The sequence below is a fragment of the Labeo rohita genome, chromosome 9 (genome assembly GCF_022985175.1).
Source record: "Labeo rohita strain BAU-BD-2019 chromosome 9, IGBB_LRoh.1.0, whole genome shotgun sequence".
Classification (NCBI taxonomy): domain Eukaryota; kingdom Metazoa; phylum Chordata; class Actinopteri; order Cypriniformes; family Cyprinidae; genus Labeo; species Labeo rohita.
The window spans coordinates 27,950,687-27,966,688 of NC_066877.1; the positions used below are offsets into that span (position 1 = coordinate 27,950,687).

Consider the following 16,002-nt stretch of genomic DNA (forward strand, 5'->3'; position numbering starts at 1 on the left):
TATGTTCACTCTTCACTCTGTCATATTCAGGTACCTGTAGCCTCCTGGTTTGATGACATGTCTGACACAGAGCTGCTGGATCTCATCCCTTTCTTCGAGAGACTGAGTAAAGTGGATAATGTCTACACTGTTCTGAAGCAGCAGAGGACTACTAGCTAGCACGACACTAAAGGCAGCTGTCAATATGGGGCCAGGGAGGCTGCTGGGCTCGGAGCACCACACTGCTTCCCCCTAACAGGACCAGCCACTAGCTCAGTCCTCATCACCTACCCAGAATTCCATTCACACGATGTTTGATAGAGAAAAAGAAGTTGAATGACAGAACTGTGAAGGACTGCTTTAGCTATTATCTGCATACAATAAGAAGCTGATTGTTTTAACACTCAATTGCGTGAATCCCAGGAAAGCGGGAAAGGCCGTATTTCACCCTAAAGTCAAAGAATGCAAACTATATTTTGCTTAAAGAAAAATATGACATTATTTTGACAACTAAGCACATTCCCTCAGATTTTTGCCGTAAAAATGCAAACTTATATTTACTGTAATGTGCAAAATATATATATATATTATTTAAATTGTATTGTATTTATACATTATGGTTGTATTTGTTGTACTGCCTTTAATTTATGCTTCTTTATGCAAAGTACTGTATTACAGTAATGTAATGAAAATCACCATTGTGAATAATAATAGAATTTACAAAAAGAAAAAAAAATTGCAGAATATCCAGATTTATTATGGTAAAAAATGAGGGACAAATTGTTTAATTGCCATTAATTTTGCAGTGCAAAAAGCTGTTTTCTTTATGCAAATATTATTTTGTATTCATTTTTCTTTTGATTTTAGAGTGAAATGTGGCCTATGCATGTTTTCGTGCGATTCACCCCAAAAGTGTTACTCCTCCTTTGCAACTCTTTCATTTTCATGGTTGAGGGAAGCCTTGTTAAAATGAAACAAGTTGATTGTCCTCTTTGTTTGGAGTTGAAAAGATGTTTTTTTTAAGAAAATGACTTCCTCTTCTTGGGTTCGCATCTTGAGTTAAACTTCCCTCATTCCCTGTGTTTAACGAGTTTACTTCAAGATCTCAAGTGAGGATGAAACCATGAATGGCAATCACATGGAATAATATGCTGTCTTTTTTATCTCCCAACTTTTTTCGGACTCTAAAACAAGCATTCATCCATTTATTGTTCAAAAATCATGTTTTTTTTAATCCCTCCTTCTCCGATTTCTAAATCAGATATGAAAGAGTCATGATGCAATCAGCCAGCACTTGAAATTCAAGTTTCACAAAGCGACAGATGTAAGAAAGGGAAATCGGTCCGGCACTCACCGTGCCACGCGGCCCGTTTTCACTCCGAAGGTTAAGCTAGCTTTCGAATCATATTCAGTATGCTTTATTTTGTCTAATGCGAGGTCATTCGCCGTGGCCTTAAAATTACTGTAGCAAAAATTCGTCAGACAATATCAAAGTGGTCTTATTTACAAAATCAGAGTGTCTGATACTGTATAGTTTTAAATTCATAACAGTATGCCATTTGTGTGTTTGTATTAATCAAAACGAGTAAAGAATACTGGAATCAAATCTTGATTTGTCAGTGGAAACAGATGTTCAACTTGTAATGCCTTAACTCTCCATTAGATCACTAAGCTGTCAGATGGTTCATTGAGAAAGTGATTTGGGCATTGGGGTAAGCTTGCTGTACCGTGGACTGGAGAGCCCCTGTTAATGTGCAGTTGACGTGCCTTCTTGTTAGTTGCCATTTAATATGGAGGGTTTTCCTAATGGGGATCGTATACTTGCTCAGCACTATCTGAGTTGATTGTTTTGCAAGTGCCAATATTGATGTTTCGAGACATAATGGTGATGTTCGTGTGTCCGGGAGAGAGTGGAAAGATGATGTTATGGTTTTTAATACTGGTGTTTTGTCCATTTTTCAGTGTTTGACTTTTTAAATAGGTTTGGTGATGGCCAAACATTTGCCATCTCTATATTTGTGATATTAATGAAAATAGTGCTGTGCCATGGAGAAAAAAAAGATTTTGTTATTCATAAAAGTTTAAAGAGCAGCTTGAGTGATTTTTTTGATTATTTAAAAAGCACTTTTTTCTCTTTTGTACTTGAATCAAACCCTGTGTTTTATACTGGTATTATTTCCAATAGTACTGGATGTGCAGTTCAAGGTTTGTGGATACATTATTTGGGTTGTCTTTTAAAAACGATTAACAAAAATCATTATGAAAGGCTTTAAAGGTATCTTTACCTTTCTGAACTATAACAACAACAACAACTGTAAAAGTGTTACATAAAATCCACTGTATCTAATGTCCTGACAAAAGCAATTAGGAAACATCAATGAACTTAAGCCTAAATGTAATAGGTACACGAGTACATCGAGTCGGCATGTGTGAAACTGATGATGCGGTAGAGAACATGTTATTGAATTGCAAGTCTGACTTAGTACATTCTCCGAGGTCTAACTATTCATCAATCTCAGTAGGACTTCTCACACTAGTCTGCTTATGCAACAGGACCAACCCAGGCCCATGTTTTTCAGAGGTTATGTAATAGCCTTGGTAGTGCTTGCTTGTTTTGAATAATACGTCGTCTTTTCAATATTCTCACAGATAAGGGGCCATAAATGCACTTCGCTTAATGTGCAATTGTTGAATCAGAAACGTGTAATATTTCTTTGTTCTTTTCCTGAACAAAATGTGATACTGTAGTGGTTATGCTTCAGTGCTTGTAGTGTTGTTTCTCTTTTATTATCTGCAGTGAGTAAGTAGTTCAATATGCTCCACAGCAAGTCTTTTTTAGGTACTGTGGGCGTTATTAAGACAAATGAAGACTAGAATTAAAAACTTATTGCCTTAAGAAAACTTAGGTGGCGCCAATTGATGTATTTGAACGTTCATGGCTCCCTCTAGTGTTAAATTTATATTGTTTTTACAACAAGATGAAGCGTGCTATTAAAATAATCTAACAAAATGTTAATACATTTAAACAATCAATATTTTAATTTAAAGTGAAAATGTAATATATCACTAAAAATAACTAAGAGCCATCAAACAAAACTTTTGGTTACAGTAATGCTGCTGCACTATAAAGGTACATATTAGTACTTTAAACGTACACATTAATATCTAAAAGTACAAATGTGACTTTGGACCACAAAACCAGTCTTAAGGGTACATTTTTTAAAAAAATTTAGATTTATAAATCAAATGAAAGTTGAGTATTAACCTGCAAATCTGGAATGTGAGGGTGTAAAAAATATTGAGAAAATCGCCTGTCCAAATTATTTATCAAAAATTAAGTTTTGATATATTTACGGTAGGAATTATGGAACGTGATCTTTAATATCCTAATGATTTTTTGCATAAAAGAAAAATCGAAAATTTTGACTCATACAATGCCGTGCTAAGACTGGTATCGTGGTCCAGGGTCACATATTACCTTTTTGAAAGGGTGACAGTTTTGTGCTTTTCTTAATGCAAAGATATCCTTTGTTTCTAAACCAGACTTTTATTTTGTCATCTAATTTATATACTTTTTTCTTAACCTTTTTTCTAAAACTGCTTATAAAACTACGGTTCTGTGATGTGGCATGTAGTATGTAATTTAAAAAATACATTAATTTACATATTATGATTCAGACAGCATTAAAAAGTGATAGGTCGTCAGGCACAGAATCGAGTAGTCAAAAGAAATTGTGTCGGGCAATGGAAATGTGGTTTTAACGATGATAGAGGTTAGCAAAGCAAGTACAAAAAACGTTCTGGTTGTGACCTATGAAGTTAAGTTTAAAGGAATAGCTCACACTAAAATGTATATATCTCTACATAACCTCAAGCCATTGCATTTCCAAAGAAAATCATACCGTTTTCGAACAGGGTAAGTAGGCAAATTAAGACTGTCATGTATGTACTTTCCTTTCTGGGTTGCAGTACCAATAGATGGCAGTGTTGAACTTGAAGACGGACATTTTTTTCTGTAAGAACTGGTGTGGCCATTTGTAAATGTTATTAGTCAGGCTTTCCGTCTCATCTGCGTCCAGCTAGCTGTACAAAACAGCTCGTTTTGCTGCTTGTTATTGCAAATTGGTGTCTTACCATGTTATTTTAATGTATTTTCTTAATTATGAACACACTGGTTTGTAGTGGCAACAGTTTTACTGTTGTCTGCACCTTGTTATTCTTCTCGTTATTTTGCACTATTGTCACATTACCCGGATGCGCGGACATACTGGCGATACTCGGATGTAAACAACAGTGTGGATTGCACAGTTAATATACTACGGAATACGTTGTTCTGCTAATTTATGCTGTTTAAACCACAGGGAAAAAATATGTGAAAGCTGCTAAATCATATAGAGAAGGACTTAGTAAGCATAAACTAAAGTTAATAGGTGGTAAACATAAGTATGAGGAGTATTAATTAAGATATTAGCATAATATTTCACCTACCTGACTGTAAATGATAAGAACAAACAAATGTTGTCAAGATTCTTGCCCTGGAAATCCTGGTTCAGTTTGGCCAACCACGAACGCTTTTTGTTTCTCAGACAGTTTTTTTGCACACTTCTCCTTGATTTGATATATAAGTCTTTAGTACTCCAAATGGTTTTCCTGGTTTGACCGATTAGTACAGCCCTATACATGACAATAATTGATCATTTTCAGCAATAATCAGCAAAATATGAGAGTTTTGTTCCGTTCAATAGCATTGTTTACATTTACGCAATATGGACAATTAATGATATGTTGTGAAAATGAACGATAATGAAATGGAGGTCTCACCCATTGGCTTACTTCTGTTGAGGAAAAAAAAGAGAGAATGGAACACTCCTCAAGAAAATTCGTTTTCAACTTTTATTGAAAGATATTGATAAACAAGGAAAAATTGCAGCACTTTGTTTGGATATTTCAGTAAAAGGCAAGAATTGTGACGTACCTTCTGATTACAACAGAAGCAAACAGCTAAAACTCTCAAACCATTTACATTTATTTGTAAATGTTTTCCTACTTTGTAAAACGTCTGTATTCAAGAATTCAGTGTATTCGTTATATATGCTAAAGTTACTTTCCGTCCCAAGCCCTCTTTTTGATCATCTTTGGCCCTGCACATTTTTATTACATGCCTTAACCTCACTTTAATCTGCATCCCACAAAACAAGAATTAAAAAACAACACAATGGATATCTATACAAGGATATACAGTAGTACACAAATTTCAAAATTAAATACCAAATTACTGTGCAAGAAATGTAAGTCGTAACAATATGGGTGAATTACATGTCTGAGTGTCTGGCCTGGTGTACTTTATTTTAATAATGTGTTTATATTATGTGTTTGATCATAAATTTATAAAAACTTAAGAATTCTTTTGTAATGGATGGTAAACCATGTAGAGCAGGATATAATGTGTAAAACATAGCATAAAAGCTATTTCAAATTTGCATTTCAAATAAATAATAGACCTCTCACTTTCAGACAGAGTTAGTAGTTTCATCATTTCTTTTTTTCGTTGAGTATTTTGCACTGTAAGTGCTTATGTGTTGTTTCTCAGTGGTTACCTGCCAAAAAGAAAAAGAAAAAGATTAATAAGTCAGCAGTCACTTGATAAACCCTTACCCTCAGCTAGATACCACTGTAAATCACATGGCCCATGCTATTAGTGTGTATCAAGTTCTTATTAAAACAAGTCCAGACTCCATGTCTAAGAATAGGCATCAAAAAACATCTCCTATTCGGACTAAAGGTAATAACATACAGTAGGCCTACCTAGACCTATGTACATTATATAAACACGTTACAAACTTTTACGTGGCAATATACAAATATGCATAAAATCAAAATATATAACTTACTTTTGACTTGCAATTGCGCAGTGCTTTTGGCTCTCCCTATGATAAAGCACACTGTGCCGCTCATGTCTTCAGATGTTTGTTTGAGAGTGAGCCTATGAACCGTTCCCATTTTCTCCACCACAACTTTAGGACCAGGGTGCAGCGTCTCCCCATTCAGGGTCCAGGTAGGTGCCTTGGCCACAGGCAAAGAGACTTCACATTCAAAGCATGCATCTGCAGGAGCTGTTATATCTACATCCTGCAGCTCCCGCACCATCAGGATTGACTGAGCTGTTTCAACAGAGAGGAAGTGCCAACATTTGCCATCAAAATTGGAATGTTAAATTGTATAAGTTATGTACTGTAAATGCAATGTTTTTTTTTATTATTAACAAAACAAAATGAAACAATGAAGCAGTTTTGATATAATACTATTAATATTTCAAAACAGTGTAAGTAACTAACGTGCAGGTTTTTGTACTATATGAAACCATCATACATATTAATGTGCAGTTTTTTAAAAACTTAGCAGAAGCCTTTTTTTTTTTTTTTTTTTTTTTTTTAAGAATAATTAATAATGAAATACCTTTCTTTATTTTACTTTGATAGAATTCTCCAGCAAGCATAGCCTGTGAATGTAAAAGGGAGACATCGCCATCTGCTGGTTAATCGTATTAATCGCAGAGAACTTTTGGCGCCTTACAGTTGAGTGACTGGTGGCTGAGGGTAAGTTGAACGCCCTAAGTGGGCCAGAGATTTATTCGTCTTAAGTGCTTAAAATGCACAAACTGCTTAAGTAACTTTGCTGTGAACTGTTGAAAAGCATTTTTCATGTATTTGGCGTCGAATAATCGCTCGAATTTTAAGACAATTAGGTAATTTCTCAGGAGACTAGGCGTTGTGTGAGACATGATTTCATGAAGTAAGAAACTCGTTTGGTTTTAAATAAGAACGGAACGACATTTATTGTCCTAAAGTTCTCTTCTAGAATCTAGCAAGTGACGTTAGACATAGTAAAAGTAGCATATCATGTTTTGTTAATTACATATTCAAGTAGGGATGCCCTATATTAAAATTCTGTCCAGTACAGTAAGATGATGGTTATTTGGCTAATAATTGATCCATGACTGACTTAAGAAGAAAAGCGAGCTATATATGTATATAAGTTGTCCTAAAACCAAAATTTGATTAACTTTTTTGATCCACTTCAAATGTTGACTGTGGTATAGTTATATGTGAATATATGTTGTGAATCCAAAATTCACTTAAACCATATAATATATATATATATATATATATATATATATATATAGAGAGAGAGAGAGATAGATAGATATAGATATATATAGATATATAGATATAAATGTATATATGTATATGTATGAAGAGTTCAGATGCAAAACCAGCTAAAAGCCATCTCGGTCAAAAATTAGATAATGATACTGAGTGAATGCTCCTGACACATAGTTTATAGTATACATCCATCAAATACTTTTACTTCAAACTCGCTAAATTCCAACCTCAGCCCAATCAGAAGTACCAGTACTGTTAATTGCTAATGGATTTAGAGGCTTTTAGAGGCATCTGAACTCTTCATATATACATACATACATACATATATGTATATATGTACATATATACATATATAATTAATATTTGGCAGAGATACTGCTGTATGAAATATGGAAAATTGGATACAAAAAAAAAAAAAACTAATTATTGAGAAAATCGCCAATGCAATGTATTGTTGGCTATTGCTACAATTTGTGGTCCAGGCTTATACTTTCTATAAGAAAGCCTTATTATTATTAAATCTAAATGAACAACTGACTGACAGCTCAAATAACTACAGGATTTTTTTCCTTCTTTTCTTTATTTTTTATTATCCACATTTTTCTCAAGGTAGTGGACACAGCCACTTGTGAATTTAATGGGTTTATTTTTTAAATTTCTTTCTTTTTTATTGTCCACCTTTTTCTTACAGTAAGAGTGGGTGTGGCCATTTGTAAATTTGATGGGTTTGGCTTCCGGTCTCATCCGCGTCAAGCTATTTTTAGCTGTACAAAACAGCTCGCTTGCTGCTTGATATTGCAAATTGGTGTGTCTTACAATATTATTTTAAAGTATTATCTTAATTATGAGCACATTGGTTTGTAGTGCAAATAGTTTTACCGTTTACTGCACTTTGTTATTCTTCTCGTTATATCTGTATAGTGGCTAATGAACCGGAAGTCTCACCTATAGGCTTACTAAGGTGGATATGACAGTTCGCACTGAACTGCTATAATGCTATAAGTGGTGTAAAAGGAGTGATTTTGCCTCACCTTCAACGGTTAGTTTAGCTGAAGATGTGTAATTTCCAACTTGGACACTGTAGGTGCCCTCATCCTCTAGCAACACCTGCTGAATCACAAGTTTTCGATAGCACCCTTCACTGCAGATCTCAAAGCGCTCTGAGGGTAGGATCACATTCGGGCCTTTATACCAGCGAATGCTGCAACGGGGATTGGTCACAGTGCAGTCTAGTATGACGCGGGTTTTTTCCAGAGCGGTCTTGTCCTGAAGTGGTTTCACAATATTTGCTGGTAGTGCTGTTGAGATGAAAAGTTGTAGCTTTGCGTCAGAGATTATTCTTGACACTGCAGTAATTTGCACAGAATGATAACCAATGTATAGATGAAACAATGCTTGGAAAACTACTTTCTTTGGCTGTTGGCCATTGCTGCTTTCTCACTTGTCGGGACAGTTTAAATACCCAAAGTCTGGTTGGCCACATTTCAAACCAGTTTGAAATGTCATAGCACCTGTGACCTATCATCAAAGGGGCTGACAAGCTTTGGATTTGTAGTGAATGCTTGACTTAAACTAAATACAGACCTTCCACCTCAAGGTAAGCTGTAGTCTCAACATTCTTGGCAACAAACTTGATCTCTCCAGAATCGTCTTCTTTAACATTGCATATGAGGAGGAAGTGCTTTTTCCCTAAGTAGAAAGAACATGGTTCAGGAAATTCATGATCAAAAAACTGATTTAAATATTCTCTAGTCAATTTTTGGCAGAGGGCAAAGTTTAGCAACAGGTGCTGGAATAACCTTCCTGACGGATCTTAATGGTGCTGGTTGGTTTTATCTTCTCGCCATTCTTAAACCACTCTCCGGGCACATCATCCAGGGACACTTCACACATGAACACTGCATTCTGACCTTCTTGAATATCCAGATCCTCTAAGCTTTGTAGTATCTCAAGCTCCCTCTCTGTTGAAATATTAATAACCATAAAAGGCATTGCATAATTCTACTCATTAAACCAAAGAAAGGGTAAATGCCTCCCATTACTTTTAAAATTCACCTCTGTACCAATAGATGGCAGTGTAGTACTTCGAGTGAATTACTTCATAAGCAGGATTTAGATTTAAGATTTTTAAATAATCAGTACTACCAGGAAAGTATATAATCTGCAGATAAATGTGGTGAAAATCTAACAGGCTTTCTGTTATTACCATAGATATCCACTGAACAGGATGTTCTGGCATCCCCAGCATCACACACATATAAACCAGAGTCTCCAAGCTCACACTTAAGTATCTGTAGAAAGCACTTTCTTCCCATCGAGTAAACGCGATGATTTTTTCCTGGTTTAAGCTGAACATTATTCTGGAAGTAGAAGACATCTTTATTTGTGGATTTTTTTCTTCAAGCTTGGAACTTTTACGTGACTGCTTTTTAATTTACTGCAACAAGAAGGTTTTCTGAGGATGTCGTGCAATTTTACCTTTGTCCACTTTACGTCCACGTTGTGGCGTGAGAGCTCACATTCAAGGGTTATACCAGATCCCTCTGGTTGCCTGATATCCTCAAGCTTTTTCAGAATTGATACTGGAATTTCTGAGGAAGCAAAGGAGTCTTGTCAGCCTTTTTAAGAATGTTAGATATAAACATTTGATTAGGCAAAACGCTATTGTTGGATTTGATTTAACATTTAGCAGCTTATCGACATCTTATCAAAGCCAGTCCCTATTTAGTATTTTTATTTTATCAGTTTCCCTCTGGTTGCCCCGTTTGACTTTTGAGATCACATGAGTCAACTGTGTACGTATCAATCTGTCTAGTACAACAGGAGCTTATCGGTTAACCACACCTCAGCTTTGTGCCTAGAGGACTTTGAGATGAGTCCTTTGTTGTTGTGGTATTTACATGTTATTGTCATCCTCTGTGACAGCTCTGTGACTCCAGAGGATAAGCTCTATTGAGTGACTTGGCATAGAAGAGATTACCTTACACCGGCACCTTATGCTTGTGAATGTTTGAAATGTTTCAGTAGCTGTAGTCTGATCATGTGATCCATATCTTTTTATATGTGTAACCTGACACATGGTAAGAGCAGTAGCAAAGCTGTCTGTCCATGCCATTGTACTGTCATCAGCATCTGAAATTTAACCAGTTTGTGACTTACATCATTGCTCTGGACTGTCTTACCTCCTACGACTTGTTGATCATGGCCAGTTTCCACCCCTTATATGTTAATTGTTGCCAAAGCAATTATGAAACAAAATATAGATTAATGCAAGCCTGTATTCCTCGGTGCTATACGTGAGTATGAGTATATGCATGACCTTCATAGTGTATTTAGGGACTTTGGATATGTATTTCTGATCATTCTGAGTGTCCGGTAAAGGGATACGTATTATGGGTGGCTAAATTTTACAGAATTCGTAAATCACTTACAGGTGATTTGTGTCATTTCTGCACCACTAGTTCACAAACAGGTTTTCTATACCAACTCTTAAATAACCGTTCAAAATAAGAGCTGACCTGCCTTGAACTCATGATGTTGGTTAAGCCTGTAGTTGATGTCAGGCAGCTTAAATAAACAAAGTAATGTTTTAAAGTTGCCACACACCCACATAGAACTCAGCCCACAAATGACTTCATTTTAGTTGTCTTTTCACTTTAAACTAGGTGTTTTAACACTGAATCCCAGATAAGTATTTTAATCTAAATGTCTACAAAAAAATCACTGAAAGATAAATTTATTTTAGAAGCAACCCTGTATAAGATACTAAAGAGGTCATTTTTAAAAAGATTTATAATGTTCTGTAAGGTCCTCTTGGAATGTTAGCAAGATTTTTACATCAAAAACCACCATCATTTAGTAATCATTTGTTAAAAATGAATCAACAATAAAATGAAGTAAACAAACTAACAGTCTCTTACTGACAAGATCTGGAAATTCCTTAAAAATAACATTAATCCATGCTTTTGTAATTTTATTCGAGTGGCTCAATGCAATAGAACCCACTATAATCAGTGATTCTGTCTACACTGGATACGGCTAGCGCTCGTGTCAGAAATAGAACGAGACACTAGTTTTCTGTCTGGGATTTGTCGTATTGCACTCTCTGTGGTGTAAACGTCATCTAGTGTAGACAGAATCAGATTATAAATGGTTCTATTGTCTTTGGTCATGTCAAGTCACACCACTTGCACCCAGTGTAGACATGGTGCAAATAAGGCTTCACAAGGAAGGCAATGACTGTTTTCCCTGAACTTGGCATGGCACAACATCTTGTAATCCTTATAGGTCCCTCTTGTATTTGCTCATTTCCTAATACATGCTTGAAACAGTAGACGGGGCTAAAGAAGCAATAATGTACAAGTAGGTGTTGATCTTCTGCAGAGGCAGTTTTTCATCGCATTATGATGTCATATTGAGACAAAATCTGAAACATGTTATTTTGGCAGCTTGGTTTTAATAAAAAGTTGTTTTTGGACTAGGGGTGTCATGATAAATCGATCTCTGGAGTCAATTCTGATCTTAGTTTTTACCAGCAGATGGCGCTCTAGGCTGGTTTTTAATTGCACACTCAAATACTCACAAAGGGTGCTTGTGGGTTCATCTGAATAATTTAAGTGGTTAAATGTACTTGCACTTCAGCCTTTATGTTTTTATGATGTGAGATTAATTTAAGCAGCCCACTGTGAACACTCTTTGCTTGAATTCGCTTCAGTCTTTTCAAACCTTCTGAATGATTATTTTAAGTTCAAGTGGTGTGTGTGCGTGTGTAAGGAACCGGAAGCAAGCAGAGTATGGCTGTTTGTAAAGCATGCAGTGGCATCTGCTGTTAAAAGCTAAGTTCAGAATCGGTTCAAGAGGGAATTGCATTCAGAAAATTGAGAATTGATCCATGGATTGATTTATTGCGACACTCAGTTTGGACTGAGAAGGAAGTTTTTATAGTACAGTGATCTCCTATGTTTAAAGCTGATTTGCTGCTCAAAAACATGTATTATTATTATGTTGAAAACAGCTAAGTAGAATTTTTGATATATATATTTGAAGCATCCTTGCTAAATAAAAGTATTAATTTCTATCATTCCCACATTCTATGTTTTAAATATTTATAAGAATAAGAAATGTTTCTTGAACAGCAAATCAGCATATTAGAATGATTTCTGAAGGATCATGTGACACTGAAGACTGGAGTAATGATGCTGAAAAGTTTGATCACAGGAATAAATTATATTTTAATATATACTCAAATAGAAAGCAGTTATTTTAAATAGTAAAAATATTTCACAATATTACTGCTTTTTATGTATTTTGGGTAAAATAAATAGAGCAGAAGAGAATTCTTTAAAAAAAATATTACAAATCTTACCGTTCGAAAACTTTTGACTGGTAGTGTATATATTAATGGATAACAAATTTAAACAATTTTAAAAACAAATGAAGCTGTCATTTTTTTGTAGTGAATAAAATGACAGTACATCAAATCATGATTAATTAAAACACTACACAAATTTCAACACCTACAAAACCAAAAAAGTATCTGCATACTCTCTTCTCCGAGGTGAGTATCTCCTAACCTGAACTCCAGTTGTCAGATGACAGTCGGAATGAAAGCCGATGATGTGAACATGCAAACTCATTTTGTTGTTGCTACAACTGGAACACAACAGACACATTTACTACAGAGAACAAAGTTTATGGGTGCTTTCCTGGACAAGCCATGACCCGCAGCACTAATACAGTCTTGTGAACGTTTAGTTGTGCACAGTAAGGATTTTCATTAAATAATAAATTAAAGTTTGGTTTGTTTTTTCACCTGTATCGCTATCGTATGCACCCAGAGCACTTAGGATCACTCTGTAATCAAGTTTGAAGCTGGTTGCCTTTTTACTGCCATTACAATATGTAGATGAGGATATTTTAGAACATTTCTCCTTTTGTGGGCCAAAAAAAGAAAGAAGGGCATACAGTATTAGAACAACACTGAGTAAATAATGTAAATAATGATTTCATTTTCCTTTTGAGTTTTGCAATCAAAACTGTTTTGATTTGCACAGTACCTTTAACTTCCAGTCTTGCTATTGATCTGACGTTGTCAACAGAGAATGTGAAGGTGCCCGTGTCATCCAAGGTCAGGTTGGAGATGGTTAGGCTGTGTACTCGTCCTTTTGCAGTCATACGCAAACGGTTGTTGTTTTTGAGAACGTGCCCATCCTTCTGCCATACACCATCCACATTGCTATGCGACAGCTCCACCTCGAAAGAAGCCGTCTCTCGTTCGAAAGTCTGGATCTCAGTTAGATCTTTCCGAATCTTGATTTTTCGTGCTGTGTGAGAAGCAAAGGTTATTAAAGGTGAGAGTATAGTTCAATGGTGATGCAATTAGAAATCAGAGAGTTGTTTGGAAAAGAAAGAGAGATTAAGATGAAAGCTAAAGGTAATAAAGAGAAAAAAATAGAACAGCAGTTGTTGAATTAGCTGGCATGGTTTTGTCCGCTTGATGTTAGCAATACACTAAATCCTGCCTTCAATCAGAGCTATGCCAACATTTTTTTAAAGTTTTCCAAAACAGACAGACAGACAGGCATTCCCCGTGGAAAAGAGGGGTTTATTTTAGAGAGTTGGTGACACCACCCTAGATTTTGAAGGCCAGTGCATAAATTTAGCTGCAATGAAAACAGATCCAGATTCATAGTTGGTGCCAGGAACAGCCAAAGTGCAGACTTTCTCTCATCACTTGCTCATTTGCACAACACAGCTTCATCGTCTTGCCCTAGCCTTAAAGGAATGTATTTCACCGAGAATTTGGTTGTTTTCTAAAGAATAAATGAATTTAGATATTGAAAAGCTTGTTTGATAAGATGAAATTAGATTAGTTGTGAGTAGTGCCACATGAAACTTTAATGCTCCTCTCATAATATCTTTGTTTCGCAGGCAACTAAGAGGAATTAAAAGGTTACTTAGCCAGGACCTTCTACCAGCTCTTGATCCAGTTCTCATTTGGCATGCTTAATTAAATTATCATAGTTCTTCTGATCTAATGTCAATACAGAAAGCTGTTCCCAAGGACTCAGTAAGTAGTTTGCCAGTCACCTGTTTGCTGCTGTCAAACCTTGGAACAAGTGTCACTAAAGTAGCTGCCTCTTGCTCGCATTACTCTTGGTCACTTGACTCGGTTTAAGACAACAACATTGCAACAGGGAGTAATGAGGGACCATCACTGTAAAGTAACGCTAACAACAGCACATGGTGAGAAAGAAAGCAGCACGTGCAGACTCACGTTCCACAGTGAGCTTGGCTTGTGTTCGGTCATGAAGCGTTTCACAGCTGTAGGTGCCCCGGTCTGAAAGGGTGAGCTTGTGGATTGTGAGAGAACGTTTTTGGCCGTTCTGCTTCAGGGTGAATTTGGACCCTGGATGTATAACCACTCCTTGTCTCATCCACTGCACCTCTGCAGTCTCATGGCTGACCTCCACCTCAAGCGTTGCCTCACCAAACTCCTCTGCAACCACCGGGTCCATGCACTTTGTGAAAAGCACCTGTGCCTCTGAATACAGATAGGGTTAAATGATAAGATCATTCCCCATAGCATTTTTAACACTTCAGAAAAATCAAAAGCAGTGAGCGAAGCCAATGAGAATGTCATTATTTCTTGTGCTTGGAGTACACCACCTCACTCTACATTGCTATGTGCTGTAGTAACACTTGTCTCTGTCAGTTAAGAGTGGAATTCTAACTGGAGAAGCTGTTAAGCACAAGCCATCATAAGCACCTTTTCAACAATTCAGGCATGTCTGAAAGGGTCATTATTAAACGCAAACATGTTGACATGGCATTAAAGACCTGCACAGGCTCTTAAAAATATACCACTCTGCACTCCAAAAATTATTTTGTAGAAAGTTACCCATTAGTTTATGGTTACTTCATAGTAGGGCTGCAAAAAATCAAAATGAAATCGCAATCGTGATTAGGCAGAAGCTGCGATTGTCGTTTATCTTTCAGTGAAGCACGGTTCTGTGATCAGCAGCAGATCTTCATCCGAATGCCAGAGGGCGCTCTCGCGCAGAAACTACAAATACACCCGAATAAGAAACCCTTTATTCGCTGCAGCTGAATAAACCAGAAGATTTCATTGCTTTTGTTGATTCAACGCGACTAATAAACACATGACTATGACAATAAATGGTTTATCTGAGTTCTTATAATTAGGGGTGCTCCGATCAGGATTTTTGAGGCCGATCGCCGATCACAGGAAGCTGTATCTGCCGATCCGATCACCGATAGCGATTTTTATTTTTTTTTGAGTCTCCTATTAATCATGTAGAATTATTTATAGAGATACTCAAATTAGGATCGATAGACACTTATTCAGAGCCTGATGTTTTTTTGTTTTTTTGAGAGAGAGAGAGGGGAATTTTTTTATTTGAGGGGTGGAGGGGAGCATTTATTTATTTATTTTTTTGTTTTTAGAATTGTGCAAGTATTGCACAATGGCTTACACACAGCACAAGCCTGATTTCCACAAACCCATTTATCCATTATTTTGATTTCAAATCCAAACGCTGTTATTGAAAATACTTTTTCAGCATATTTACCGCAAACAATGCGCTGTCACTTTAATTCTGCGGCTCCGTGCAGAAACGATCTCTACACTGCTGCAGATACACTGGTCCTGGAACGCACTACTAGACCGCAACCGTGTGCAGCTTGAACGCTTTAATTCATTATGAGCGGGGAAAAACGAATCAAACATCCCCAAGAGATTATCGGAAGCCGATCAATTGGAGCACCCTTACTTATTATTATAATTTTTTAATTATAATAAAGTATATTATAATGCAGTGCCTTTATCACGGCTTAGAAT

General features: G+C 36.2%; 2 protein-coding genes across 22 annotated transcripts in view; one reads left to right on the forward strand and one right to left on the reverse strand.

Annotated features, from left to right (window-relative positions):
* ctdsp1 (CTD (carboxy-terminal domain, RNA polymerase II, polypeptide A) small phosphatase 1) overlaps positions 1 to 2,068 on the forward strand; it is a 32,866-nt gene extending 30,798 nt beyond the window's left edge. For both annotated transcript variants that reach the window (XM_051118295.1, XM_051118293.1), the window contains one exon: positions 31 to 2,068. In XM_051118295.1, the coding sequence (XP_050974252.1) occupies positions 31 to 159 (129 nt within the window). In that variant the 3' untranslated portion in view covers positions 160 to 2,068. The remainder of the gene's footprint in view (positions 1 to 30) is intronic.
* Positions 2,069 to 4,858: 2,790 nt separating this feature from the next.
* Positions 4,859 to 16,002, reverse strand: part of obsl1b (obscurin like cytoskeletal adaptor 1b) — a 38,556-nt gene continuing 27,412 nt past the window's right edge. For all 20 annotated transcript variants that reach the window (XM_051118267.1, XM_051118266.1, XM_051118265.1 and 17 more), the window contains 9 exons: positions 14,419 to 14,685; positions 13,199 to 13,465; positions 9,621 to 9,733; positions 9,349 to 9,502; positions 8,942 to 9,103; positions 8,727 to 8,831; positions 8,174 to 8,440; positions 5,871 to 6,140; positions 4,859 to 5,576 (listed from right to left, as the gene is read on the reverse strand). In XM_051118267.1, coding sequence (XP_050974224.1) covers positions 5,566 to 5,576; positions 5,871 to 6,140; positions 8,174 to 8,440; positions 8,727 to 8,831; positions 8,942 to 9,103; positions 9,349 to 9,502; positions 9,621 to 9,733; positions 13,199 to 13,465; positions 14,419 to 14,685 — 1,616 coding nt within the window. In that variant the 3' untranslated portion in view covers positions 4,859 to 5,565. The remainder of the gene's footprint in view (positions 5,577 to 5,870; positions 6,141 to 8,173; positions 8,441 to 8,726; positions 8,832 to 8,941; positions 9,104 to 9,348; positions 9,503 to 9,620; positions 9,734 to 13,198; positions 13,466 to 14,418; positions 14,686 to 16,002) is intronic.